The 27,340-nt window shown below is 54.0% G+C and overlaps 1 protein-coding gene across 10 annotated transcripts in view; it reads left to right on the top strand.

Annotated features, from left to right (window-relative positions):
- Positions 1–27,340, top strand: part of MEGF11 (multiple EGF like domains 11) — a 351,654-nt gene that overhangs the window by 300,714 nt on the left and 23,600 nt on the right. For all 10 annotated transcript variants that reach the window (XM_046007979.1, XM_046007977.1, XM_046007986.1 and 7 more), the window contains exons 11-19: positions 10,621–10,741; positions 11,686–11,849; positions 12,866–12,968; positions 17,878–18,024; positions 18,395–18,529; positions 23,505–23,633; positions 24,628–24,756; positions 25,249–25,377; positions 25,929–26,057. In XM_046007979.1, the coding sequence (XP_045863935.1) occupies positions 10,621–10,741; positions 11,686–11,849; positions 12,866–12,968; positions 17,878–18,024; positions 18,395–18,529; positions 23,505–23,633; positions 24,628–24,756; positions 25,249–25,377; positions 25,929–26,057 (1,186 nt within the window). The remainder of the gene's footprint in view (positions 1–10,620; positions 10,742–11,685; positions 11,850–12,865; positions 12,969–17,877; positions 18,025–18,394; positions 18,530–23,504; positions 23,634–24,627; positions 24,757–25,248; positions 25,378–25,928; positions 26,058–27,340) is intronic.

Here is a 27,340-nt window from a genome sequence, read left to right as displayed (position 1 = left end):
GTCTTCCTGGCCAGAGCCTGCCCCTGCAGTATCCGGGCTCAGCTTTCTTGCCTTCTCCTCCTTGGGCAGGCTTCTTGCTTTCTTCCCACTGGGACATAACCTCTCCATAGTACAGTGGCCTGTCCGCTCTGGTGGCACACTGTAGATATCTCTGTCTTCCCTATTGCACAGCTGCTGGGGTGGGTCTGTCTGATTCCTCCCTGTGTCCCTGCCCTTCCACCCCCGCCCCCAACCTTCCTAATTCAGGCCCCTGCCTGGCCTGGCCCAGTCTCTAGCACTGGGTCGGATCAGTAACTAGTCATTGACTAAGTGCACGAGTAGTTTAGAAGCAGCCCCTAAATCATGCTACGTTTTGCTTGGACCCTGGTCAACACACCCCATCGGTGTCTGTAGGACCCTCTGTCTCCCATAATCTGGTGCCCACTCGCGACATTGTCGCTGTCGCTGTACTGAGAATTGGGGCACATACCACCCTGCCTCAGAGGATCCAGGTTCTGTAATGCACACGCACGCACCCCTCGTCTGTGCAGTCCCCTCAGGTTGACCACGCATGTCCGCACCATACACAGCACGCTCAGAGTTACCACCTACAAAATCACCCTTGGGGCTCTGTGGCCAGGCTCAGCCCGGATGTCTGACACGCCCATGCTTAGCTGACCCGGATGTCTGACACGCCCATGCTTAGCTGACCGGGAGGCCCTTACACCTGACGTGCAGGCTGCATGGGCCCCACCCGGAGGCCTTGAGAAGCTGCCATCCAGATTAGGACCCCAGGACGATAGGCGAAAATCCTCTCTCCGACCTGCTCTGCACCACCGGCAATGCACGTGTGCATCTAGTAGGTGTGGAACCCGCATGTACTTTCACGTGACATGCATCGTGAGTGTATACTACTGCTCGTGCACACGCGTGCACATGCACACGCGTGCACATGCACACGTGCACGCACACACACAGGTCTCACCAGAAACAGCCTGCAGAACATCTGGAAGTATGGAGGTGGCCCTCTCGTGCCAGTGTCATCTTGGGCCCCGTCCCACTCCGTGTTCTGCAAACCCCTCCTCTCTGCTCATGAGGATCTCCCCTAATGCCCCACAGTAGGCTCTCCCAGCAGGGAAGAAGCAGGGTTTTCCTGGCACTTTTTGAAACCACTAAGGAAATCGTGAAACCTAGTTTAGAGTGATTGGGGCTGTAGGCCATCGGTGCTTGCCCAGCACCTCTCGAAGATTTGGGTTCAGCCTTGGCAGGGGAGCCTTTTCCTGTCCTCGGAAGGCCTATGGCAGAGACCCTGATCCTCTAGGGCTGGAATCCTCCCCACCCCCAGTCCCTCAGGGAGCACAGGAGCTGGCCTGGGTGCAGGGGGCAAGGCAGGGAGAGCGGGATGAGGCCTAGAGTGAGGAGAGTGAAGCTGCTTTAGGAGGTGAGACTTACAGGGGCTGAGGCCCTCCGTGTGTGCGATGCTGACAGTGTGCCTCGTCCCCAGCAGCGGTGTTGCTGTTGTCATTACTGTACCCAGCGCCCTTGCAGAGGGTACATGTTATCTGCTGGATGCTGGCACCCACCCCAGGCTCATGCACGCTCACATGGCTTGTTATTCCACCATCTTAGCTTTATTCCTTCAAGTTCGAAAGGCCTTTGGGCTTTAGGGGTCTCCTGACATAAGATACAAATGCCCCTTAAGACTGACCGCCGGAAGCCCCTGGTCGCCATTTCTGCCTCCACCAGCAAGACATCTAACACCTAACGTTTAGGAAGCCACCTAGTATAGGGTGTGGCATACGGGAGGTGCTCAGGATTGATTGGGGTCCCCAGCATTGCTGGCCTGTCGGCCATCAAGGCGGCCAGAGGGCAGAGCTTAGTCTGTGGAGTGGGTCGGGCCCTTTCCTCCAGTGACTTAGGGCAGGGTGACCCCTCCAGCCTCGCTTTGGCCTCTCTCTAGGGTGGGTCTTTTTCTAGGATGGTAATTCCTTCCTTGCAGGGCTATGATAAGAACAGAAGGGCACAGAGGGCAGTAGTCACAGACTGGCACGAAGGGAGAAGCCCCAGGGCAGCAGTCTGTCCTAAGCCCTGTGGGTCCCCGCTGTCTGTAGGGGTGCAGGGCTGTGGACAGTGGTGAGGACCAGAGTCCTGCCCATACCTGCTCCCCTCTGCAGGGGATGCCCACAGTGCATGTAAGAATGCCACAGGGACCTTAGACCTAGGGGTCACCCAGCAAGATGCAAAGACCTCTGACCAGTGCTCAGTAAGCCCTCACTAGCCTGTGATGTCTTCTCTGAGCTCAGAGAGGACTCTCGGACTTACAAATGGGACAAGGGCAGCAATGCTGAGCAGAAGGGAAACTTTGTTTTACCAAGACAGCAGCTGAGTCTCCAGGAGGACCCCCTGTCTTACAACCAGTAAGTGGCCTGGCTTTCACTTGAGCCCAGATGTCCTCCCTTGACCACACTCACTGCCTCTCAGGTCTCCCTGAAATACCTTGGTATCTGTTTCAGAACTGTTAGAAGGTATCTGTGCTCCTCCAGAGAAGACTCCCTGAGCGGTCAGAGATAGATAGCCTATTTGTGCAGATTAGAAAAAGCCATCCCTTTCTCGAGACATTCTACGGACATCTGCCGGAGGATTGATGTCACGTATACCCAAACTGCAATGATGGTCATGTGAATGGCCCCTGTAGAGTTGTGCAGTGCTTCACCTGCCCAACTGTACAGAGCAGCCTCAGGTCACTGACAGCCAGTTCATTTAGGATGGACAGAAAGAGATGGCTTCCAGGCCTAATCTTTAGCCCTCTTCCACCCATTCCCCCTTGGGAGCCAGACAGAATGACCCTGGGCATTCCCCCCTCAGTTTGGGGAGGCGGGGATGGGAATGGATGTGACGAGTGGCCTCTAGCCTTCTCTCCCTCTCATCTCTCTGACCCTCTGCTCTTCATGCCTTATGCAGAGTTTCTTTTCCCCAACATGCATCCGCTTTCAGTTGCTGCTTTATCAGTGGCACGCTAATTAGGTCCAGTGAGGTTTGCTCTGCTTTGGAGAGGCCTCTGCAGTTGGCGTTCGGTCCAAGCTGTTCTCTCTCTGCCTTGTGGACCATGTGTCATTCTCCCTCCCCGGAAAATCATAAATGAGGCTCCTTCTCTGGGACTCGCACTGCCTGAGCCTGGGAGCTGGGAGTGGGGATCACTGAGAAGGGTGGACAGGGGGAGAGCTAGCAGCCCAGGGCTGGCACTCTGCTTGGCAAGGAGCAGAGCCCTGCCTGGAGGGGGCTTTGTAAAGGATAGACAGCATGTGCGTGGCTGGTAGGGACGTGAGGTTGAAAGGATAGACAGCATGTGCGTGGCTGGTAGGGACGTGAGGTTGGACACCCAATTTCAGCCTGCGTTGGTGGCCCTGAACCTCTGGGGTTAGTAGGGGAGAGAGAGGAACAGGAGCAGCCAGTAAAGGTCTGTGAACTGAATGGATGGGATGCACGAGGCCTCGTCACCATGAGCCAGTGCTTACTTACACCCATGTGTAAGCCTCACTTACACCACGTATTCTGACCCGAGGTGCAGAGCCCTCTCTTACCTAAGCCGTCCATACTTCTACAACAAGAAGACAGGTGGGACAGGGTGGCTTCCCTGGCTGGCTGTTCCAGAGTCCTCTCTGTCTAGCTCCCATAGGCTGGCAGGAGATGCCCGCCACCCCAGCCTGGGTCTAGAGAATCCAGTTCCACCCTGTTCACCCTGCCTCCTACCCACATATTTAAGGGGAACCCAGGAAGGAACTTGCAACATTGCCTCCCTCTTTTGTGAGAGGGAGGGTCCACTGCCTCCCATCCCCCTCCTCCTCCCACTCCAAAAATTACTCATTAACCTCTGGCCCCTTGCAAGGAAAATGGATGATCCACACAAGAAGCCCAGCTGCTGATTAATTTTCCCAAACAGGGCCAAACTACAAAGCAGCATATTGCAGGGGGGAAAATTCAATAAATAGCATTTGAAACAAATTTAATAGAACATATAGCTCATTACCCACTGGGGTCTGGGCCTCTGCTGCCATGTGCCATGTCGTGTAGTAAGGCAGGTGGATGGGATGGGGGAGATTTGCATCTCTTTAGCAGGACCAACTCCAGGGGTTCCATTCTGGCAGTAGCTCTTTCAAATCAAGTTCAAGATGTTAATAGCCAATGCTGCATCTATAATTAACGGGCCTTTGGATGGGAAGAGGCGCTCACATCCGTCCTCCATTCACAGAGTGGACACGCTGAGCAGGACTGGTAGGCTCTCCCCTAGTGGAAGCTGGAACCTGGGGAACCCCTCCCTGTGTGAGGGCTTCTCTCTTCCAGGGGCTGAAGGGTGTGAGCTGTGTGGAGGTGAGATGAGGATAGAGAGGGATGTAAGGATACTCAGGCATAAACTTCCGGGTGCTGAGAAAGGCTCAAAGCATCTGGGCTTCAGCAGGCAGCCCTTCCTCAAGGTCAGGGCCATGTCTCATGGACGTTGTGTGCTTTGGTGGTAAGTGTGCTGTCCATACGAGCAGGGGCAGCTTAGGCTCTCTGAGCGTTTGAGTCCAGCTAGGCTGTTAAGACCCTGTGCTTGAAATAAGAGCCAAGAGATTCAGATTCCAAGCTCCCTGCCTGGCATTGGCCGTATGGCCTTGGGCAAGTCACTTCCCCTCTCTTGGCCTTACCTGTAAAACAAGGCACCTAGGGGCACCTGGGTGGCTCAGTGGGTTAAAGCCTCTGCCTTCGGCTCAGGTCATGATCCCAGGGTCCTGGGATCGAGCCCCACATTGGGCTCTCTGCTCCGTGGGGAGCCTGCTTCCTCCTCTCTCTCTGCCTGCCTCTCTGCCTACTTGTGATTTCTCTCTGTCAAATAAATAAAATATTTAAAAAAAAAAAAAAAAAAAAAAAAAAAAAACAAGGCACCTAGAGCAAGTGATTCTCAAAGTCCTTCCAGCTCTGGTACAGTGGGCTGTTCCCTGCCCCCACCCATGTTATGGATGGTATGTGGTCAGGCCCAGGCCCTGCATTAGCAGAGGAGGTGGTCACTTAGCTGGTGTGATTGGTAGAGCCCCAGGGGGACTCCCCAACCCTGGGCCTCCATTTCTATTGTTCCTCCCTTCTTCAGGCTAAAACCCCTCCTGCAGGAGAGAAAATGTTCAGAGAGTCCAAGCTGGAGGGCCCTTAGAGACAACCCAGCCAGTGGTTCCCAGCTAATCCCTTGCAAAAGGCTGTAGCAGGTGGGCAAGAGAGGTTTTGAACATTTCCCAGAGCCTGCAGGCAGCCTTCCATCACCTGGGATGAAGCAAACTCAAATACCAAGGTTTTTCTTTTGCTTTTAATTAGAATTAAATTAACTCTCTGTGATATTTCAGGTGAGCGCATGTTCATCAGAAGCTCTGATTGGTTGTAGGTGACATCACTGGGATTTCTAGGTCATGGTTGGTGGACAAGATGCTGCCACCAGAGTCACACAGCATGTGGTCACTGCCAAATTGCACCTGTTCAATACGTGACTGGCCTTATACCCCAGCACAGGGTATCAGCAGCATCTTTCAGACTGAGAGGGCTTTGTAGAGGGTTGATGCTGACAGGGGTCCTTGGTGGTAAAAAGTTGGGGAGACAAATTGATTCTAATAACCGCATATAATCGAATAGGAAACCAAGGTCTGTGTATTGTGTGGTGCGAACCCAAGTCCATCAGAAGGGAACCCTGTCTTCACAGCAGTGAGTGATGTGCTGGATGGGGATCTTGGGGAACAGCCTTGGTACAGGGCCTGAGGTGCTCCTTGCTGAAGGAGTTAGGGTGCCAGTGCTAAGCTATGCGAGGCACGCGGGGTCGGGGGGCGCCAGATGCAAACTCCCCAACTTCACCTCTGATGTGAGCTCACAAGCCGGGCTCTTGTCCTGTCCTTTTCCCAGGATTGTGAAAAGATCAATAGATGTGAATTCAGGGCTGGTCTGGGCCAGGGCTGGGGGGCAGGGAGCAAACAGGACATGGTCCCGAAGCCAGTCCCCAAAGGAGGACTGGCCTGCGGATCTCAGCTCATGGCCCTCTGGCTTACAGTCTTCTTTTCACAAAGGCCCTGGGCTTGATCATCTCTGCCATCCTGTTCAGCTCAGAGGGTCTTGTCTCCCTGAGCAGATGCCCTGGAGGCCGGCAGGTTAATTTTCCAGCTGGTCTTCTCCTGCTCAGCCTGGCCAGGCAGGGTTTGGGCAGGGAGTGGCAGGATCTGGCCTGACTTTCCCTTTTCACAAGAGGCCCCCAGAGAGGCCCAGAGTCAGTGTGGTAGCATGGGACTGAGCCTTCGACCAGACAATATTCCACTTCCTGTGTGTGACGGGAGCCGTGGAAGCTGGGCCGCCGGGGCCCCTCAGCCATGTGCGCTGCACTGTAGAATACCAGCGCTCTGTGCCCGTACGGAGCTAACCCAGACAGGTAAGATCCCTATTCTCGTGAAACTTCTAGTCTAACTGGGGGAGGAGACAGCGAATCCGTGGATAGCTCAGACACATCTGGACGCAGGCAAGCGTGTGCTTGTGTGGATACTGCCTGGGAGCTGCCCCAGGGAAGAGAGTCTCAGAATCCTGGGTGCCCCTGGAACCCACTACCAGGGCTGGCTCAGGGCTGGCCCCATGCAGCAAACATTCATTGAATTGCCTGGCAGGAGAGAGAAAGCATATGGAAAGTGCCCAGGCCTTCTGGGTGTCCACAGAAGCCAGCGTGTATGCACAAATGTCTCATTTCAATTCAACATTTATTGAGGACCCATTACGTACCAGCAGGGTCTCAAGCCCTGAGAATCTCGACATGAATAAAACCAGATCCCTGTCTCCCTGAGCTCCCAGCCCAGGGCAGAGGCAGGCACATGAGCCAATCAGGAGCCCCAGTGTGCTCAGACAGGAGTGACTGTGTATGCACCGTTCCCACGAGGGCAGGACTGGGGAGGGAATACAGCCGGGGCCGGGGGAGTGGAGAAGATGAGGAAGGAGTCACAAATTTCTACTCAAATCCACCCAGGCAGGTAAACAGATACCCCCAGACCCACACACATATGCACACACGTATGCCTGCACACGCACACACATACACTCTCTTAGGTGTATACACTTACCTAAGCATGTGTGGACACAAATACTAATGGTATAGACTCAGACGCCTCACAAGCCATCATGATTAAAGCCTGCTCGTGGTTCCCCAATCTGGGGAGGTGTGCGGGTGAGAGGATGGCTTATGTGTTGGGAGCCGGTACTTAGGGCACCTTGGGAATCACTCCAGCTGGGCCAGGGGATGCCTGGAGGTGGGCAGAGCTGGTAGTCTAAATCTGATAAGTGAGGCTGGCTATTGGCTTGCTGTGAATGTCAATCACCAGAGACAGCCAATCAGCTGCAGACCAGGCCTGACACTCAGCTCAGTGGCCAGAAGTAGGGAATTGGATGAGGAGTTTACCTGTCAGTACTGGTGCTCCTGAGGAGCTCGAACCAGGTAGGAGGCAGGACAGCAGGGTGGAAGAAGGGGAGTGCTGGGAGTGAGCTGTGGCACACTCATAACCCTTTATCTTAGAAACTGCTCGATTCCCTATTTGCACCTTTTGTTATTGGGAGCTATCAAATGGAAAGTGTTTGGAGGAACTCCTGGCACACAGTAGCCTCTCAGTGAGCAGTCATTCTGTCCCCCAAGACCGTGCCCCTGGTGTGTGCCTGTTTCAGCTGTGAGGTGGGGAACCTGGGCACCAGCCTGTAGGAGGTAGCAGAAGGTGAACCTGGGAGCACAAAGCTAGGATTCCTGCCCCCTGTGAGCACCGGCCCTTCTCCACTGCCCCGGGCCCAGCGTTGTTCATCGAGTGAGAGATGGCTCCCTCCTTCAGAGCTGCCTTCTGCCAAAACCTCGCGGGGTTTTGTGCATTCCTTCCATAAGCGATATTTCTTTGCAGGAATAATAGCTTTTGCGGCACTTCCTGCCTGCCAGGCACGGTTCTCTCCACTTCAGATAAAACTCAACAATCGTGCAAGGTAGGGACGTTATTTTTCGCATTTTACGATGCAGGAGCTGAGTCCCAGAGTGGTTTAGTAAAGTGTGCAAGGTCATGCAGTGAGTGGGTGGCGAATGCAGGATGACCCCAGAGTCCATTCTCTAACCATGGGGCTCTGCCACCTCTCCAGAAGGAAGATCTGATTCATTCTCCTCCTTCCCTGCCTTCCCCTTTCTCCTTACGAATGCCCCAGGGGGCTCTGGATAAGTCACTGAGTCTCAGCTTCCTTCTCTGGGAAGGAGAAAGTCCTCTCAGCCTGGTGACCTCAAGCAGTCGGTATCCCTGCATGGGTTTCTCTGGGAGGAAATGGTGCCCCAGTGTGGCATTTGGGGGGTGGGGACAGATATTCCAGGCTGGGCACTCTGCATCTTGTCCCTTGAGTAGGGCCAGGATGGAGAGTCCTCTCTGAGCCCCATCAGCAGACCCCCAGCTGGGCTCACAGGCCCCTGGAGGCCCCCTGGGAGGAACGGGGCTAGAGACACTAATAAGGAGACCAGGAGAGAAACCCCTCTCCCTGGAAGGAAATTGATGCAGAGAAACTCATAAGCTGGGCATGCAATTTGCATGCAGGCCAAGGCCCTCAGAGTTTAAATACATTCTTAGGGGCTATTTATAGTCTGGGAAAGATTAGAGTTTTCTGGGTAATGGGAGTGCTACAGACTCTAGCTGGTCAGGGTCTTCCAGGGACTGGCAGAGAATGGAGTGGAAACCATGGAGCCTTCTGGTGAAGGACTCCAACTTCTAGTGACCACACAGAGCAGATAGCCCCAAAGTGGGCTCCTGAGGTCGGGAAGGCATGTCCTGGGGGGCTCAGGGAAGAACGCCCGAACCCCATTACCTGGCATTCTAGGCTCCCAACTCCCCTTTTAAATATCCCCCTCACCTCTACCGACACAAACTCCCCCAGTCACCCTTAGAACATTCTCTGCTCTCACACTCCTCTGCACTCTTGTCACACTCTTCCCACCTGGACTGCCTTTACCTCACTCTTCTGTGGTAAACTGAATGCTCCCACCCCTCAAGGCCCCTGACGTCCCCATTCCTGGTCCCCACTGCCCTGTCCCTTGCCCCCACTCTGAACCCTTCACTGGAACCAATCGCCTACCCACAGAGGTCTGGTGTAGTGGACACTGTAGTGTGCCCCTCACATTCACACTTTGGGCCTGAGGCACCCCTCCTTTCCCAGCTTCAGGAAACAGGGGTTCCTAGCTGCGTCCCCCTCCAGAAGCTGCCCTCAGTCAGAGGGGCCGATTCGTACAAAACCATGCCTCCTTCCCGGGGCAGTAGATAACCAGTTCTTGGTGGGGGAGTAGATAGGTCCCCTCTCCCCTTTTCCACTGGTTGGATGATTCCGAGGGCCATCCCAGCTTCAGAGCTTCCTGGTGGATCTGCTGAAGCCACTGTTGTAACCACACCTCCACGCAGCCCCTGTCCGATCCTGTCCCATCCTGCCTCCCCTGCCCCTCATGGGGGCCATTCTCAAGAGCTTACTAATCTCCACCTCGGAGAATGCTTTCTGGGCAAGCCAGTTTCTGACAGCTGGTGACAGAATGTCTAAGCCACCAGCCCGGGTGCCAGTAGAGATAACTCTTCTTAGTGCCCTGACCTGGGCCAAGTTACCTAAGTTCTCCATGGGATTGCTTTATCCATAAAATGGGAATAATGCTGAGGGACCAATCTCTGGCGAGTCTTGGTGAGGATTAAACGTGATGATGTACACATGCGCCTGATATTAAGAAAGTCCTCAGCAGACTCTAACTATGACTGTCTACATTTAACTTCTCTGAGGTTCAGGTACGTGGGGATAGAGTCTTACTTTCCGTGTCATGGGGTTGTCGGTGAGAGTCAAATAACATTGAGAGGCAAAGGGTGGCATTCTGTGCTGCCGGGACCTGACACAGACTCGGGGGTCAAGTTCCATGGGGGCTTTGCCCACCTAGAGCTTTAGCCAGGAAGCCTGACCCCTCCCCTGACTGGGGACAGTCACTGTATTAGTTTCTTATTACCGCGGTGACAAACTACCATGCGCTCAGTGGCTTAGGGCAACACAGATTTCATATCACACAGTTCTGCAGGTCAGATATGGGTCTTATCACACTAAAGTCAAGGTCTGCAAGCTGTGGTCCTTTCTGGAGGTTCCAGGGGAGAATCCACTTCCTGCTCATTCCGGAAGTTGGCGGAATTCAGTTCCCAGGGTTGTAAGACCGAGGTCTGAATGTTCTTGCTGACTCTAAAATGAGGGTTGATACTATCTTTCAGAGGCCACTACCTTCCTTGGCTGTGTTCCCCTTCCGGCATCTTCAGGGTCAGCACAGGCTGGTGGAGGACTTCCTATGGTGTATCTCTCTCACCGGCTTTAGCCATCTTCCACTTTCAAGGATTCATGTGATGAGACTGGGTCCACCTGCATAATCTAGAATACTTTCCCCATCTCAAGTCCTTAATCACGCAAAGGGAGAGCCCCCTTTGCCACGCAAGTTACCATATTCGCAGTTTCCAGGGATTAGAACATCGATATCTTTTGTGGGAGCTGGAGGGGATGGCATTATTCCGCTCCCATAGCCCCCCAGTGTGGGACAGCGTCTGATGCAAAATTCACCTCCTCTTCTAGGGAGAGGTCTGTGCAGTTCCGTGTGCCGCGGGGACCTATGGCCCCAACTGCTCATCTGTCTGTAGCTGTGACAACGGTGGCACCTGCTCCCCCGTGGACGGCTCCTGCTCCTGCAAGGAAGGTGATGTGCCTTCTTGCCCCATCCCATCCCCCGCAGATGTGCGCACCATCCAGGTGGGCTGCCAGCTAAGGAGTCTGGGCTGCTCCTGCCTTATCCCCCCATACACAGGTTCGGGGAGCTTAGAGATCAGGGCCCAGCCAGGGAAACCCAGGCCAGGGAGTTCAGTAATGGAGGGGATCAGTTATAATGGTGTTGGAATAGCCGGGGGAACGCAGGAGGGAAAGTGAGCCAACCAGAGATTAGAAGTGGGGGGAAGGAGCAGCCACCACTCCTGGGGTGGGAGGGACAGGTGGAGGAAGTGGGGTTCTGGAGTTTGGGAGTGAGGGCCACGTGATGGCAACTGGGGCGTGAATAGAGGGGCCTCGTGACAGCGGCGGAGCACAGGGGAGACCCAGCCACCACCACCATCAGAGAGGCCCTGCCCAAGGCCGACAAAGAGGAGGAGGGACCTCGTGTCTCTCCTGCTCCCCACCTCCAGTCTGTGGGCCGGGTCTCCCTTGGTGAATGCAGCCCACCTGGCAGCCAGCTGACAGGGAAGCCGGTGATACACACCTGCAAGGAGCAGCCCCCGTGACACAGATCAGAGCCGGGGAGGGGGAGAAATGGGTCTAAGACCAAACAGGCTGATGACCACCCTGAGAACAAAGGGCCCTAAAAGAAGCCTCCTGATTCCACCCTGGGCAGAGCTAGACCTCCCTGTCTCAGGGGTGCCCTGCCCCAGGTGGGATCGTGCACCTGCAGGGCGAGCTGTGAGATCCCGAGGGCTGACCCTAGGTCTCCTAATAACCCTGCTGAGTTTCAGAGCAAACTCCACGTGGAATGTGTTTTCTGACCCAGTGAGCAGAGAAACGGCCATTTTGGGGGCAAGGTACAGAGCTGGGGGAGTAGGCAGAAAGCCGTGCGGGGCCCCGACAGAGATTGAAGGACCCTTTCCCTCCCCTCAGGGTGGCAAGGCCTGGACTGCACCCTGCCGTGTCCCAGTGGGACGTGGGGCATGAACTGTAACGAGAGCTGTGCCTGTGCCAACGGGGCAGCCTGCAGCCCCACAGATGGCTCCTGCTCCTGCACCGCCGGCTGGCTCGGAGACGCCTGCGAACTGCCCTGCCCGGTGAGTGCCTGCGTCCTGGCTTGCCCTCTCCCTGCAGCTGTCGGCTGTCTGACCGCAGAGGTGTACAGGGAGGAGCCCTGGCCCAGGGGGTGGGACCCTTGGATTCCGGTCTTTCATGTGTAGAATGCCAACTGGCAGGCGTAGTGCCCTGGCCTCACTTCCCCCTTGCTGTGCTTGGTCAACGTTATTAACTGACCCAGGCACCCTGACTGGAGCCCAGGGGCAACCTCAGAATCCTTCCCAGCGCCGTGCCACAGGACAGCCCTTACCAGTCCCGCAGAGTGGCCGCTCCTCGCTCATTTGATGGCCTGGGTATGAGACGACAAAACCAAGCTCTATTCAGAGATAACCACACACGCTTACTCACCGATCTTAATCTAACAGACAAATAAGCTCAGCCAACCAACGTGTGATATTGTTGAATGAGGCCTGTAGTCCTGGGTTCCAATGCTGACTTCACCACATCCTAACTCTGTGACCTTGAATGTGTTCCTTCACCTTTCTGACCCTATTTCTAGTCTTTCAGAGGTGACTGTAATGGAACCATGCCATAAATCTGCTGTGAAGATTAAGACAAATGAGTGGTAACAGGCTCTCGATACCCGAGGAGCACACGACAAATGTCGGTTGCTACCGTCTTCCCTAGAAACAAAGAACAAATGGGTCATTCTTAACATGTGATCAGTGCATTACAGTTTGCAAAGTGCGTTCACATTTACAATTTTAGTTAGCAATCACCATCTGTAGCCCTTCAAGCTTGACCATCGACAAGTGGGCCATGACCATCACCCTCTCCTTCCAAACCCCCGTACTTCTCACCACAGCCAGAGAATTATTTGGAGTGGCCTCGTGGCCACGTGGCTCACCAGTGATTAAAAGTGCTCGCGCTCCACTCTGGCAAGTCTCTCTGTGTCCCTGTGGGGCAGCGGCTCACTTTTGTTATCAAAATCCAACAGAAGTCTGTGAAGCTCTGGGAGTCAAGGTCTGATCGTTTCTCTGGCCCCTTCCCTCCACAGGACGGCACATTTGGGCCGAACTGCAGCGAGCGCTGTGACTGCAGCCACGCGGATGGCTGCGATCCTGTCACGGGCCATTGCTGCTGCCTGGCCGGATGGACAGGTAACTGGCACCGCGCCGGGCCCCCACCCAGGGCCTGGGAAACCAGGTTCTTGGTGTTCTACTTCTCCTGACCATTCCTTCTCTTTCTCTTTCACTTCTTCTTGCTCCTTATGCATGCATGCTGCCCTTCGCTCCTCGGGACCTCAGTGCCCCGCTCCCTACAGTTCAGGCAAACCAATCACTGAACACCTGTTACGGGCAGGCTTCGTTCTGAAGGCTAGGAACACACCGGCAAGAAATCAGACAAAGACTAACACATGGTGACTGCAGGTGCCTAATCCGTGTTCACAGACGATATGGTAGAGAGGGACAGAGACCTTCTGCTTAGCCCAGCCTCATACTCCTGGTCCCTTGTATGTGTCTATCAGCCCATCTCCCAGACACGTGACAAATCCATCCCATTGCCACCATCCTGGTCCTCTAAGCACCATCTCTCAGCTGGCCCAGGCTTGGCCTTCTCCTGGGTCTCTGGGCCTCCCCCTTGCTCAGCTGCATCCATTCTGCATATGGTGGCCAGAGTGAACTTCTCAAACCTCAGCTCCGTTCACATCAGTTCTCCTCAGGGTGCCTCTTATAGACAATCCCAAATCTGTTCAGTGGTCCTAGGACCTGGCCTCCCCACACAACCCCGCCACCTCCTTTTTGCCCCCTCCTGTCACTCACTACATAGCAGCCACCTGGGGCGACCACCTTCCTGACCCCAGGCCTTTGCATGTACCTCTTCTCTGAATGCGTGCCCTTTTCTTTTCTCTGCACTTGATGATGCCCTGTCCCCATTACAGCCTGGCCAAGACTACATAAGAGACCCTCTTCCTAGTGCTCATAATATCCTACACTTTTCTTCTTTTGCCATACTTACATCAACTCTCACTGAACAGTCATTCAAGTATTTATTTAATATCTGCCTCCCCAGCTAGACCAGCAGCTCTCTGGAGGCAGGGCCTTGCTTACCCCGGTGTCCACTGCCTGCCACCCACTGAGAGACAGATAACATGGTGGTTAAGAACACGGAGTTGGGGCCAGACTGCCTGGTTTTGTGACCTTGGGCAAGCCCTTTAGCCTCTCACGGCCTGAATTCTCCATCCATAAAAGGCAGATAATTACAGTCCTCGCAATTACAGGGTCATTTTGAGGTTTAAATGTGTTAATACATGGAAGTGCTAACAGGGCATGGCGCCGTGCTCAATAATTGAAGCCCATGAATACAGGAAGTGCTTAATAAATGCCATGCCGTGTGAATGCACGCAGTCCCAGGGTGGTGGGCAGAGAGAGAGACACAGGCATTCCTGGCAGCGTGGGTCTTCAGATCAGCGTTGGCACCAGGTTGCCGAGCAGCCTCTGTGTCCCACCACCAGAAAGTGGGAACAGCGGAAGGCCAGGGCCATTGCTTCCTTGGAAGCATCTCTGCCCTGGCTCGTGGCTTGCCCTGTGGCACAGAGTAAGGCCCCGCCTTAGTCACTGGCCCCCCCAGACTCCTAGCTGGAGCCAAGTGGAAATCCACTTTAATTTTTCATGGCCTTAATTTCAAGGGAACCGATAAGATTTTAATGATGGCTGGTGCTTAAAAATTCTGTCTTTGATGGACAACTTCTCAGCAAGGCCTCTGCTGTTCTCATATAAAGCTGATTTTCCCAATATGGTCCTGAAGTCATTTCAAAGGAGGGACTGATGTCCTGGGGTTTGTCATTTAAAAGGAGATCAGGGAAGGAAAAGGGAACGCAGTGTAGACCCCGGACTGCTACTCTGTGAACCCTTCCCACCCATTCCTGCCCCAAGAAGTCTGTCCCTATCTTCCCAACTCCTGGCTCAGTGCTCATGTTTGGGCTCAACACCGGTTTTGCTCTGCCCTAAATATGCACAGGCCTTCTCCCCTTGCTCACACAAGCCACAGACGTTGTCAGGTGCCCTCATGTCCCATTCACTTTGCCCTGTACGTAGCAGGTGGTCAGTAAATGTCTATTGAAATGAATTGAAAGAATCTGGGCTGTAACCATGTATGGGTTTTTCCCCTTGAAGCGAAGGAACCTCCAAGGTGATCTACTCTAACCTTCTCAGACTATAGATGAGGAAAGGGAGTTGTCCAAGATATCAGGGCATTAGTGCCGATAGAATGGGGACACAGGATTGCATCGTAAGACGGAGCCATCTATTCATTCAATTAGCATTTATTGACTTAAGCAATCACCAGGTCCTTAGTTGGCAACTACCACATGTCCAGCACTGCGTCAGGCTCAGCAGTAAATAGCAAAATTCAATAACAGCGATAGTCTCTAGACATCTATTATGTGCCAGATGCCATGCTGGGCACCAGAAAAGTAAAGATGACCAAGATGGTCCACTAGGAGCCCCAAATAAGGAGGGTCAGAAGTGTCAATAAGCCACGTTCCCCACCTTCAAATTGCTAGCAGGGGAGATAAGATTTACGTTTGAAACGTTCAAATAATGGGCAGGGACAAAGCCGTAAGCTACTGACTATCCAAGAGATGCTTGAATCCCTGGGTGGACATCTGGGAAGGCTTCCTGGAGAAGGGTCCTCCTCCTCCTCCAGCCCCTGAAGGATGGAGGCTGCGGAGTTGCTGACCTTGTGGCATGAACTTGAGGTCACGATACATAGATTCTTAGCCTAGCTTTACAACCATCAATATGGATGTGTAGTGAGACCTGAAAAATAAAGCAGGGAGATTCCCTAGGGATAAGACAGGGAAGGATCTCTGCGGGCGATTATTATCTCTATTTAACTACTGGGAAAACAGGGCTTAGATAAGGCAATTGGTGAAGCGATTTCTTTTCAGAAGCCATGCTTGGAAGACACTCCCACAGGCCAAGGGGCGGCCCCTTTGGCCACTCCGGTAGAACCGGGGCTCTCCATGCAGGGCAAAACCCTGGACCCTTCTCCCCACTCAAATCCCAGTGTCCTTAAGTTCCAGGGAGTTCTTAGGGCATAGGAAAACCTACAACAGCGCCCCCCTCCCTTGCTGCCACCTGCCATCAGCATAACCTCCTCACAGCCATGGTTCTCGGTCCCCAAGAAAAAGGACCCCTTTGTGATGTGAAAAAACTTTTCACATACATGAGAGTAGCTATACTTTTAAATATCCGTTGATGGGGAGAACACACCATAGCAAGGAGCTGCCATGGAGTCAAGGGGGCTTTTGTGCGCATTGGGTTTCATGAATCACGGTGGTGCTTGCAGACGGGTTTGGGAAAGAGCAGCATGCCCCAGGTGCCTTGGTCAGCCTACAGCGAGCGCCTGGGGCCCAGTTGGGGTCCGAGGTCCCTGTCAGGCGGCAGAGCTCTGCCCTAGTCCAGGGTACCTCCCGGGAAGAGCAGAGTCCCCTGGCCTGCGGTCTGATCCTGGCTTTCCTACAGAAGAATTCCTTGGTCACAGCTTCTGTGTTCTCAGAGAAGGGGAGACTTGAAGCTGTATCCAAAGCTTCAAGCAGGCTCATGGTTCTGGCTTCCCCAGGCTCCCCTTCAGTCAGTCAGCAGGGTTTGTCCAGGGTTAGCCCCCGGAGCACCCGAAACTGTCCTGCGCGAGACTTCCGTCAAGGGGTGAAGTGTGCCGGCCAGGTTCCCTTCCTCCATCTCCATGAGAGAGGCCTCATCTCTCAGAGAATGGCACCGAAAGCCCTCCCCGTGCTGCCAAATTGAGATGTCACAGGGAGGGAATGTGGGCGCTCAACTAGATGAGCACTGCAGGGATGAGTAAAAGCCCGTTGCCACACCCCCTCCCTCTCTGCTCTCTCTGGCTGCTTGTCCTTCCCTCGCTTTCCCACAGGCTCGGGTGGGCTTGTACAATTCCAGCCTGCCTCCAAATTGGTCCCACTGCTCTTCTGCTGCTGCTGGGGCTGGCTGTCTTCGCCGGGCCTGTCTTCCTCCCCCTTTCTGTCTCTTTCCCATAATCCCTGTCCCCGTAACAAGGCAGACATGATTTTCAAACTAATTCTGCTTTTCTCTAAGCCTCTGATGTTCGCCTTCCCAAGCCAAGCTTCCTAGGCCCACACCTTCCCTTCGCCTAATGCATGTCAGCCTGAAAGTATTTCTGCCCCAGAGGAAACCCCACCCCAGAGCTGGGCCCTCCAGGCTCAGGCCTTTTGAACTTCCTGCTTAGCCTTTGGGCTGCAGTCACCTCGGTACATACTCAGTGTGTCTCAGCTCGGAAAGACCCTGTAGGCCTTCTTCCTCTTTCTTAATAGAATACATCACAGTGCAGAGAATCAGAGTGCGTCATCCAGGGACAGAAAAATGTCATTTTGCAAAGTGCTGGTTTCTGTCATACACATGTGTGCGCGTGGGATCTAAAATCCACATTGTGTTGAGGGCTGCGGTCAACAGAACCCGGAAAGATCCCAGCCACTGTCTGGGCCCGCACCCTCTGGCTGGTTGGCTGGGACCCAAAGGACCAGTGGCTTCCGGGCTAACGTGGGTGGGCATGTAGCTCACTCCCAGCGGCTGCAGCCGGCCCCATAACAGCGCTCCCTTGCTCCACAGTTGGTTTCTGTCAAGCCTAACCTTGGATAGCAGCTAAGATGTTACGAAGGAAGGTGGCCCTTCATGACCTGGTCCCTTCTTGACCTGGTCTCATCTCTTGCTATTTTGTACTTGGTGGCTGAGCCACACTATGCTGTTTTCTTTTAAGGGATGGTTCTCTGTCATGCCTCATGATTTTTGCACAGAGAGTTTCCTTTATCTGGTAAATTCTTCCGTGGCCCTTAGGACTCACTGTGGGCATCACCTCTTCCTGGAAGCCCTCCCCTGACCAGCCAAGCTTGGACTGGAGTTTTCCCCTACATTCCCAGATGTGCTGTGCTCTCCTCCACCCCTTCGTTCTGCAGGGGGCCCCTTCCCAGCATCCTTCCCTCTGCCTTCACTCCTCTTACCACTGACCCAGGTTTACCTCTGCCCACAGGCATCCGCTGTGACAGCATGTGTCCGCCTGGCCGCTGGGGTCCCAACTGCTCCGTCTCCTGCAACTGCGAGAATGGCGGCTCCTGCTCCCCAGAAGATGGGAGCTGCGAGTGTGCCCCTGGCTTCCGAGGACCCTTATGCCAGAGAAGTAAGGCTGAGCCCCCCGCCTTCCAGATGGCTCACCCTCCCCACCCCTTCCCCGTTGGAACAAGTCCTGGCCTAAGAGGGGCTGGGATCTCAGACTTAGCCCCCATCAAACCCCTCCCTTCAAGTCCCCTCTCTCCCTGTGCTGGTTTTTCCATCCCTAAGTTCAGGGCCCAGCCCTGCTCCTTGGGGGAAACTGGACCAGACCACAGCTCTTCTCTGCAGAAAGGGACGGGCCCTCAAAGGTGCAGGGTGGGGACCGCTCTCCCCATACTCTTGAGGAGCCTGCCTTCTCCCCTGTATGGGCCAGGATGGGCAGCCAAGCTGACTGGGACCCCTGAGGCTGCTGACCGCCATCTCCACTTCATCCCCAGTCTGCCCCCCTGGGTTCTTTGGCCATGGCTGCGCCCAGCCATGTCCCCTCTGCGTGCACAGCAGTGGACCCTGCCACCACATCAGCGGCGTCTGTGAGTGCCTCCCGGGATTCTCCGGAGCCCTCTGCAACCAAGGTAGCGTCTCCAGGGGAAGCGTGGGCCCGGGAGGTGAGGCATCCTGGGAAGGAAGTGGCTGGAAGGAGGGGCTTGGGGACTCCCATCATACTCAGGGGTACCCTTCTGAGACTTGGTCACCACCAGGTGTGAGACAAAGCTATTAGGCAGTTCAAGGAACAGGCTCAGAGAAGTTAAATGACTTCTCCATGGTCTCATAGCTAGGACATGGCAGAGCTGAGAAATTCCAACTCCAGAGCTGATGAGAAATGAAATTAGCGTAGATGAGTTCTGCATAATAAGTGTCCCCAAATGGCTTATGCTGAGTGCCAAGTGGTAAAGGCAGAGGATGACGTGGGAGCTCAGAGGAGACAGTTCTGGCAGGGGCTGGAGATGGCAGCTTCCCAGCTCTCCCCCCACCTCCCACCGCCCCCAACTCAGGCCAACATCACTGATCCCTCACGGCACGCTTTCCTGTCTCGGCGGCAGAATCCTTCGCAACGCCAACTCCAGCCAGCCTCCACCGCTCATCAGCAGGGCTTGAAAAGGGAGCTGACGCTGACTTGCATTGGTGTGTTGCTCGATGCGACGGGCTCCCTGCGGGGGAAAGCCTTGCTTTGTAACATTTGCAAGCAAGTTCCATGATCTAAATGTCTCCACCATGGTGGATTCCGTGGTACCAGGGCCTTAACACGGGTCACAGAACTGCTGCATCTGTAACACCTAGTGTGAGGACAGAAGCTGGCCACCGCACATAGTGCTATTTACTGCTGTCCAATCCTCAGTGAGGCCAAGGCTGTGTGGAACTGGGGGCGGCTCCGTGCTGTTGCAAGCCTTCAGCGAGGCCTCAGCCTGAGAGGCACAGACGGAAGAAAGGCACTGTGGGTAAAGCAGGCAGCTTGGGTGTGGACATGCGACCAAGCAGCAGTAGGGAGCGGCTGAAGGATGTGGGGGACTGGGTAGGGACGGCAGAGGGCGCTGGGAAGGGCGTCTGGGGCCCTTATGACAGCTTAGAACACAGGGTTGCAGAATTTGCCCTCCATCCTGTAAGGAGCAAAAAGATCTTAGGCTAAGGTAAACTTAGAGCAGAAAGCAACTTCAAGGTCATCTGTGCAAGAATCTCATCTGGCCTGTGCTCAGATGCTTCCACTGAGAGCTTACTTCCTCCCAGGGGCACGGATTCTTTTGATGGATAATCACCACTGAGCTGGGCTGGCTTTGTAAGTGTATGGGCCGTTAATATGTATGAGTGGAAAGTTCACTCCATGATGCTTTGAGGTCATGAGAAGTTTGGGCCCCAGGGAAGCATATGTGATAGTTTCATTTGCTTGCAGCCCTCCTGGGACAGTTCAATCATAACCTGACACGTCGAGGTTTACTTATTAAACATCGGAGACCCAGCCATCAGTACAGATAGGCTGGGTCTAAATTCGGATCTGAGCAGCCCGAGGAGTAACTCTCAGATCCTGCGATGTCTGATTTATCGCCCGCTGGCCTAATGAGTATTTTCCCCATATAGATCTAATAGAGTTTGCTATTAATGGCAACTGCCCTGGTTAAGTCTCAAACCTTGTAAAAAATTGAACTGACACTTTCTAATGACCGGCTTTCCAGTGAGTTACAAATTACAGACACTGCTTATGCAGAATCATTAAACATAGATTAAATATAACCAGATGTTTTCTTTTCACCAGCCCCCTTTTCCACCGCCCCTCTTTTTGCCTCACTCTTGATTCAGCTAAGAAGTCAACCAGTTAATGTATTAGACTGATCGCATTAGCAGCTCTGTAGGTGAATTTGTCAGCCTCGTGTGGGTGAGAAGGACTTCAAAGATAAGACTGTCTTATTAGAGAAGCTCAGAGCTGGTGTGGGGGATGGGGGTAGGTGGAGCAGCTCACCCCACTCCCCATCCAGGGCCAGGACCGGGGAACGGGCTCCCCAGATCAAGTACTTCCCAGAGGCGGGGAAGAGGAGGCTGGGTGACCTGCTGGAACCTGGGCTACAGGTGGCAAGGTGCATGTCATCTGCCCTGGAAGGAGCTAAGATTTTTGCCAAGGGAAGCACAGGGCCCACAAGAGCCATCCTCCTCCCCACAGCTGTTAACCAGGGCCTGAGGCCAGGGATTGCGGGGTACAGACCCCATTTCAAAGGTGAAGGGTCATGCGGTCTGCTTAAAGGTGCTTAACCATTAAGTGGCAGACCTTCCTTGCTACGTGGCCTTGGGCAAGCTACTTAACCTCTCGGTCCCCCAGTTTCCTTATCTGTGAAGTAGAGTTAATGTAGGGAATAATAATGAAAATATTGAATATCAACAGTGTTACGAGGTTGACTGAACTGATATTTGCGACGCACTTTGAACAGTGCCCAGCGCGTGTGTAAGTGCCACAGAAGTTTTTGTTGACTGCATATAGAAAATTAAGACCCAAACCCAAGGCTTTAGACTGGAGACCCGGGGGTGCCGTGCTGCCTTCATTAGTTGTCCCAACCACTGATCACGCCCAGGAAAGGCATAGGGTTGACACAGATCCTAGGCTCCAGCTACTCGCGATCTGGTTGGGGAAGGGCTGGTAAGGGGAGACAGTGTGGCATAAAGAAGAGGGTGCGAGCCCAAGGTTTAAGAAAACTGGGGCCTGGTTAAATTGCTTTGCTTCAAGAATCAATACCTTCCCGTGGTCCTCTACGTGGCTCAGCCGACTGATGGCCTCGGGGGTTCCAGGAATTCCTCCTCCATAACAGGAATGCAATGAAGCCTTCTTCGAGGATGGAGGGCTGGCTACCACTGGACTCTGAGGGGAGAAGGTTGAACTGAGAAGAGCTCAAAGGGACAAGAGTCCGTGATCCCAGGAGAACTCACTGGAAGGTCACTGTCCTATTCCGGCCATTATGGAATACTTCCTGAGTGTTTGCTATGTGTCAGGCACCTTGCTAGGCACTCGGACACAGCAAAGAACAAGAGAGCCAAGTCCCCTGCCCTCACTAAGCCTGTGGTCTAAAGGGGGACATTTGGAGCTCAGTCTTCCTCAACAGGCCCTGGGGATTGTGGGGGATCCAGTTTACTTCCGTACATTCAGCCACCATGCCTGCTTTTTCCAGGCATCGTGGAAGACAAAGACATGGGCAGAACTCAGGCCTGGCCTGAAATCAGCTCACAAGTCACAGTAGCAGAAGACCAGGGAAGAAGCTAACAGAATCTGGAGCTTCAAACAGGGGCATAGCTGCCCAGAACAGAGATGATGGGCGAATCAGAATTAAGTTCAGTTTTAAGTGATATAAAAACCCCCAAATAACTGGCTTGAAACTGACAGACCTTATTTCCCTCAGAAAGAAAGGAAGGAAGGAAGGACGAATGAACGAAAGAAAGAAAGAAAGAAAGAAAGAAAGAAAGAAAGCAATCCAGAAAGAAAGAAAGAAAGCAATCCAGAAAGAAAGAAAGAAAGAAGCAATCCAGAAGTAGACCAGAAGTAGGGTTGCTTACAAAGGAGTCAGGGGCCAGCCTCCTGTCCTGTTTTTCAGCCAACCACGGCACATGGCCTCCACCTCTGATGGAAGGTAGCTGCATAAACTCCAGCCCCCTCATCCACAGTTCTTATCCATAATCCGCATTATCCTTCAACAAGGATGAGCAGTGGACAGGCAGAGACACGCATTTCCACTTACCAGAGTGTAGTCACATGGCCTAAGAAAAATGAAGTCTTTATTGCAGGTGGCCATAAGCCCAGCTAAAACTCCAGAGTCTACTTCTAAGGAAGAAGAAACTGGATTATTGAAGGACTGGCAGCCTACTACAAGGGGATCATGGGGAAGGTAGCATTTAAAATGAGTCTTAGGGGCGCCTGGGTGCCTCAGTCGGTTATGCATCTGATTCTTGATCTCATCTCAGGTCTTGATCTCAAGAGCGTGAGTTCAAGCCCTGCCCTGGGATCATGCCCTACTTAAAAATAATAAAAATAAAAATAAAATGAGTATTATAGGCAGGGTAAGATTTCCACAGTTGGACAGGGGGGTCAGGGAAGCTTTGGAAAGGAACAGAGGGAGCGAAGGCACGGGGTGTTACTAGAATGTGGTGTGTGGGCCAGTGGCTTCTGTGTCGAGAGAGAGGGGCAGTCTCCAGGTGAAGTCGCTTAAGTGTTCATCGTTAGGAAGCAGATTTTATTCTGGGGCAGTGGGAGCCACTGTGGATGTTGGAGCAGGGAACAGAAGAACCATGAAGAGAGCTGTGCTTTGGAGAGCTCAAGCCTTAGGAAGCAGAGGATGAACTGCAGGGGAAAGGAGAGGTAGGAGCTCAAGGAACACGCAGACCTAGTTCTACAGAAGCTTGCAGCCTGGTTGAGAAAACCAGCCCTTCCTTTAGGGACCAAGGAATGTCCTCCGGGGCAGGGTGAGGACCACAACTCTGCAAGGGACTCAAAGTGAAATACCGCTTGGTCTCCGGTCTCCGTGGAAGAGAGCACCTTGTGAGCCCAGGAGGGCTGTCCAGAGGCCGAAGGAAGGCTTGCGGAATGGGTGGGATTTGGAGAGACAGGAAATGGGAGGGCAGAGACAGTCATCCAACAGTCTAACTGCAGCCAGACCTGCCCCCAGGTACCTGTCCCTCTCCTTCCAGCTACATTGTCCACCCTCATGCCTGTGGGATCCGGGATGCCGGCAAGAATGTGGTAACAGCAGAAGGCTGCAGAGCAGTGTGGGCAGCACTGGATGGAGGGCAGAGGCAGGATTCCCAGCCTCACCGCTTCCATCTGTGAGGCCCCAGTGAAGTGACTCTACCTGTCTATGCCTTCAAAGGGGATTGTTAACTGAGTCTCCAGAGGAATGCAGCTGTGGGCCCAAGAGGGGAACTCATTTGTGTGCAGTTGTAGAAGGACAATGGGGCTGTACAGGTGGGAGCCCCGGGGCCATCCCGGCTGTGGCCTGGAACTTCTAGGGGCGCAGCAGCTGTGGGTGGTGGTCTGAGGGGAACAGGTGGGAGGGCAGGTGCCAGGCTATCCTGTGCCCACAGTGTGTGCTGGAGGGCACTTTGGGCAGGACTGTGCCCAGCTCTGCTCCTGTGCCAACAATGGGACCTGCAGCCCCATCGATGGCTCCTGCCAGTGTTTCCCTGGATGGATTGGCAAGGACTGCTCACAGGGTAAGCCGCTGCCCAAGCAATGCCCCCCACCAGGAGTCAGGCCCCAAAACACACCCTCCTCCTTGCCCAGAACCTCTTTGCCCCTGGTGCCTCCACCTCCTAGGACTGAAACCTTCTGTAGACTGGAATGTCCACCTGAGTCCCAGTTAGAGTCCCATAGTTAACATGATGAGTTATTAGGGTTGGTCGTTGGCGTTATTAACTGTTAGGATGGAAGGTACTGACATTGTTGGGAATACCGTTGTTACCACTGAGAATTAATACTCCTTACTTGAGTAAGAAGTAGCCCTTAGGTTTGGTTGGGGAGGAAGAAGGGGCAGGGACTAGCATGCTGGGATTTGGAAGTGAGGTGAGACCAGGGCAGTCACCTCAGAGGGGTGAGGGCATCCCCTGAGTGACCCATGTGAAGGCTGTCCTGGGCACAAGCATTGTAGAGGCTGTTCTCAGAATGTACCCAGAAACCACACAGTGTAAAGGTGGACGCCTAACCTCCGTCCCATCTGACGGGTGAGACGGGGACAGCACCCCTAGTGAGGTCCCAGTCAGAAGGCTGGGCCTGAGGGCAGTTCCATTCTGGTGGAGGAGACACAAGTGTCCTCCTCAGGGAGCGCAGCAGCCGAAAGAAGGGAGGCCCTTATCCTGGGGAAGCCCCCATGGCCAGGGGAAGTCAACACCGTGTTCACACTGTAAACTGCTGTGCTTAGTTTGCCACACCCGCCCACACGCTCCAGATCCCAGCCAGTCCCCCGAGAAGGGAAGTTCAGGAGCCCTCAGAGCTGGGGGAGTGGGCAGAGAATCTGGGCTTCATGGGGATCCCGGGTAAGTGGGCCAAGAGGTGAGTGGACGAGTTCCGGGAACAGTGTGTCAGGAAAGCCAGGGAGTACCAGCTGGGCGTGTGGTGGCAGCTCAGCTGACCGGCCATCGCCCTCCTCTCTCCGTTTCTGTCTGCTTCGCTCTGCCTTGCCCTCACCCTGTGCGTCCCACCCACCCCCAGCTTGCCCCCCAGGGTTCTGGGGCCCCGCCTGCTTCCACACATGTAGCTGCCACAACGGGGGGAGCTGCAGCGCTGAGGACGGCGCCTGCCACTGCACCCCTGGCTGGACTGGACTCTTCTGCACGCAGCGTAAGTCCTGCCTCCAGGCCTCCCAGCTATTCAGAGTCTCATGCTGCGGCCTGCTGGCTGCCTTGGGCATCGTCCAGGCCTGAGGAGGGAGGGATGACGCGGGCCTCAGGGCCAGCAGCTGCCCCCACCCCACCCAAGGAGTGGGAAAGCTGGGTGGATTCACGGGCTTGAAGAGCCCCGAGTCCTGGGAAGTCAGGGCTGTAAGGCGCTACGGCGCTCAAGACCTGAGCCCATGGACGGTGGGGCCCAGAGAGGGAGGAACAGCCTGTGGCTTTGCAGCAGGCAGACCCCAGCCTGGCCTAAGGCACCTTTGTCTAAAAGACCCCTCAGAGCCACCCCTACCCTTTCAGCCCGAGCATCTGCAGTGCAGAGATGGCTGGGGTGAGGTGCCGGCTCTCACAGGTCCTCGCGCTGTACTCAGAGAAAGAGGCAGCAGATGACAGGTTTGGTCCCAACCGTACTGCTACAGTTGTCCCCACCCTGTTTCTCCAGGCTGCCCTGCAGCGTTCTATGGGAAGGACTGTGGACGCGTGTGCCAGTGTCAGAACGGCGCCAGCTGTGACCACATCAGCGGCAAGTGCACCTGCCGCACGGGCTTCACTGGGCGCCACTGTGAGCAGAGTAAGCTGTCCCTGCCCCTGCCCCTTGGTGTTGGTGCCAGGCATCGGCCTCCTGCCGGGGAAGCCTTCCCCCCTCCCCCTGGTCTACTCTTTCAGGGCTGTCCCCTTCCTGTTCCTGGATTTCTGGAACAGCTTCCAAGAAACAGGGCTGAAGAGGGTCGTGCCTACGTGGATGTTTGTAGAGTGGCTTCCTCCAGCTGGGAGTCGGGGAGGAGTGGAGGGTGCCAAGAACAGAACGGAGGCCTGAGGGAATAAAGGGGAGGCAGATCTTCTTCGGTTCTCTGAAGCCTCAGTGGTGCCCAGCTCAGGGCCCTGCATGTGGAAGATGCTGCGTACGAGTGTCAAGTGCAGAGAAGTGGAAGGGGGTGTCCCCCACACTCAGGGCGGAGGTGCTCCGTCCACCCCCAAGCATCAAACCAGCCCACAGTGGGAGCCACAGAGAAATAGGTTTTACTCCCGCAGTTGGAACTGCCTAATCACAGCTGGCCCCATGTGGCGGGGGGAGAGTGGGTGTGTCTCACCGTCTGTCCATTTCTTCTTCGTGCTCTACAGGATGTGCGCCGGGAACTTTTGGCTACGGGTGTCAGCAGTTGTGTGAGTGCATGAACAATGCCACCTGTGACCACGTCACTGGCACCTGTTATTGCAGCTCTGGATTCAAAGGAATCCGGTGTGACCAAGGTATACATAGGTGGAGAGCCCCTAGGCAGGGGGCAGGACCTAGGGAGATTCCAGTGGCAATGACTGGATTTTACAAGGACAGTTTGCGACTTTCCTTTATTCAGTTTTGGAAGGAGAGCAGAAGGGGAGCGTTGCAGGGAGGCAGGTGGAGCAGGAGCCTCTCGGTCATGGCTTCCCTAAGCTCATCCTTGACAAGTTTCCTGTGAGCCCAACAAGGCAAACCATGAGCTGGTCCTGTGGAAAGGCCAATGGACAGTCGAAGATAAGCCCAGTTCTGGTTGTGTCATTACCTGCTAGATGTCCTAGGCAGGTCATTTCCTTTCACTGGGCTTGTTATTCCACATGTGAAGTGGGAAGAGAGTAATCCTTGTCTTCGAGCACAACACAAGGCTCTTTTGAGGGCCAAGGAGCCCAAAAGGGCTTAACCCTGGCTCCAGCTCTACAGAGGACACCCCATAGTACAGCTGTGAGGACCAAGTTGAGACAATATGAATAGAGACCTTGGCACAGTCCTGGCCCAGAGGCAAGCGCTCAAAAAATGATTCTGTGTACATAAAAACCCCTTGTGAAGTGCTGCAAGAAAATAAGGGATTATATTGTTTGTTCTAGAAGATGGGGAGTAAGAAATGGGCTTTCAATTTACCCACATAACAGAAAGGGGGCCAAAGGCATTTCCATTGCATTCTGATGCTATAAAGAATGATAATGCAGGGCGTTATTTCCCGGAGGATGTTGGCTAGCTCCGTTTGGCCAGTTGCTGATGATGGCCAAGTTGCTGATGAGGTCTAGGCGGCGCTGGCCAGTAGGATGACCTCCACCATGCGCTTAGCATCAGCATGGAGAGTTAGCCCACACATCCATCAAGAGGGGTTTTGTGGACAGTATTCCTGGGCACAAAGGCACACTTTCGTTGCCAGTCTGTCATACAGTGCTCATGGTTCCCCGCGAAGGGTGGGATTTGTTGTCCCCATGTTACAAATGAGCAAACGGAGGACTTGGAGTCACACAGCTGATAAGCAAGGACATGAGCTGAGTCCAGTTTTTCCCAACTCCTGAGGAACCTGACGTAACCAATTACTGGTTATATGATCTTGGGTAAGTTATCTAACCTTGCGATGACTCAGTTTCTTCATCTGTGAAAGGGAAATAATTAAATAGTTAAATAATTAAATAGTCCTATCTCCTATGGCTGCTGGGAAGATCAAATCAGTGAGTATCTATAGCTCACTTTTTAGAACAAAGTACTCAGTAAACATTCGTTGTAATTTTATTTGCCATCCATG

This window comes from Meles meles, chromosome 6, assembly GCF_922984935.1.
Source record: "Meles meles chromosome 6, mMelMel3.1 paternal haplotype, whole genome shotgun sequence".
Lineage (NCBI taxonomy): Eukaryota > Metazoa > Chordata > Mammalia > Carnivora > Mustelidae > Meles > Meles meles.
Note: the sequence above shows the minus strand (reverse complement) of the source record. Positions and strands in the feature narration are given on the sequence as shown.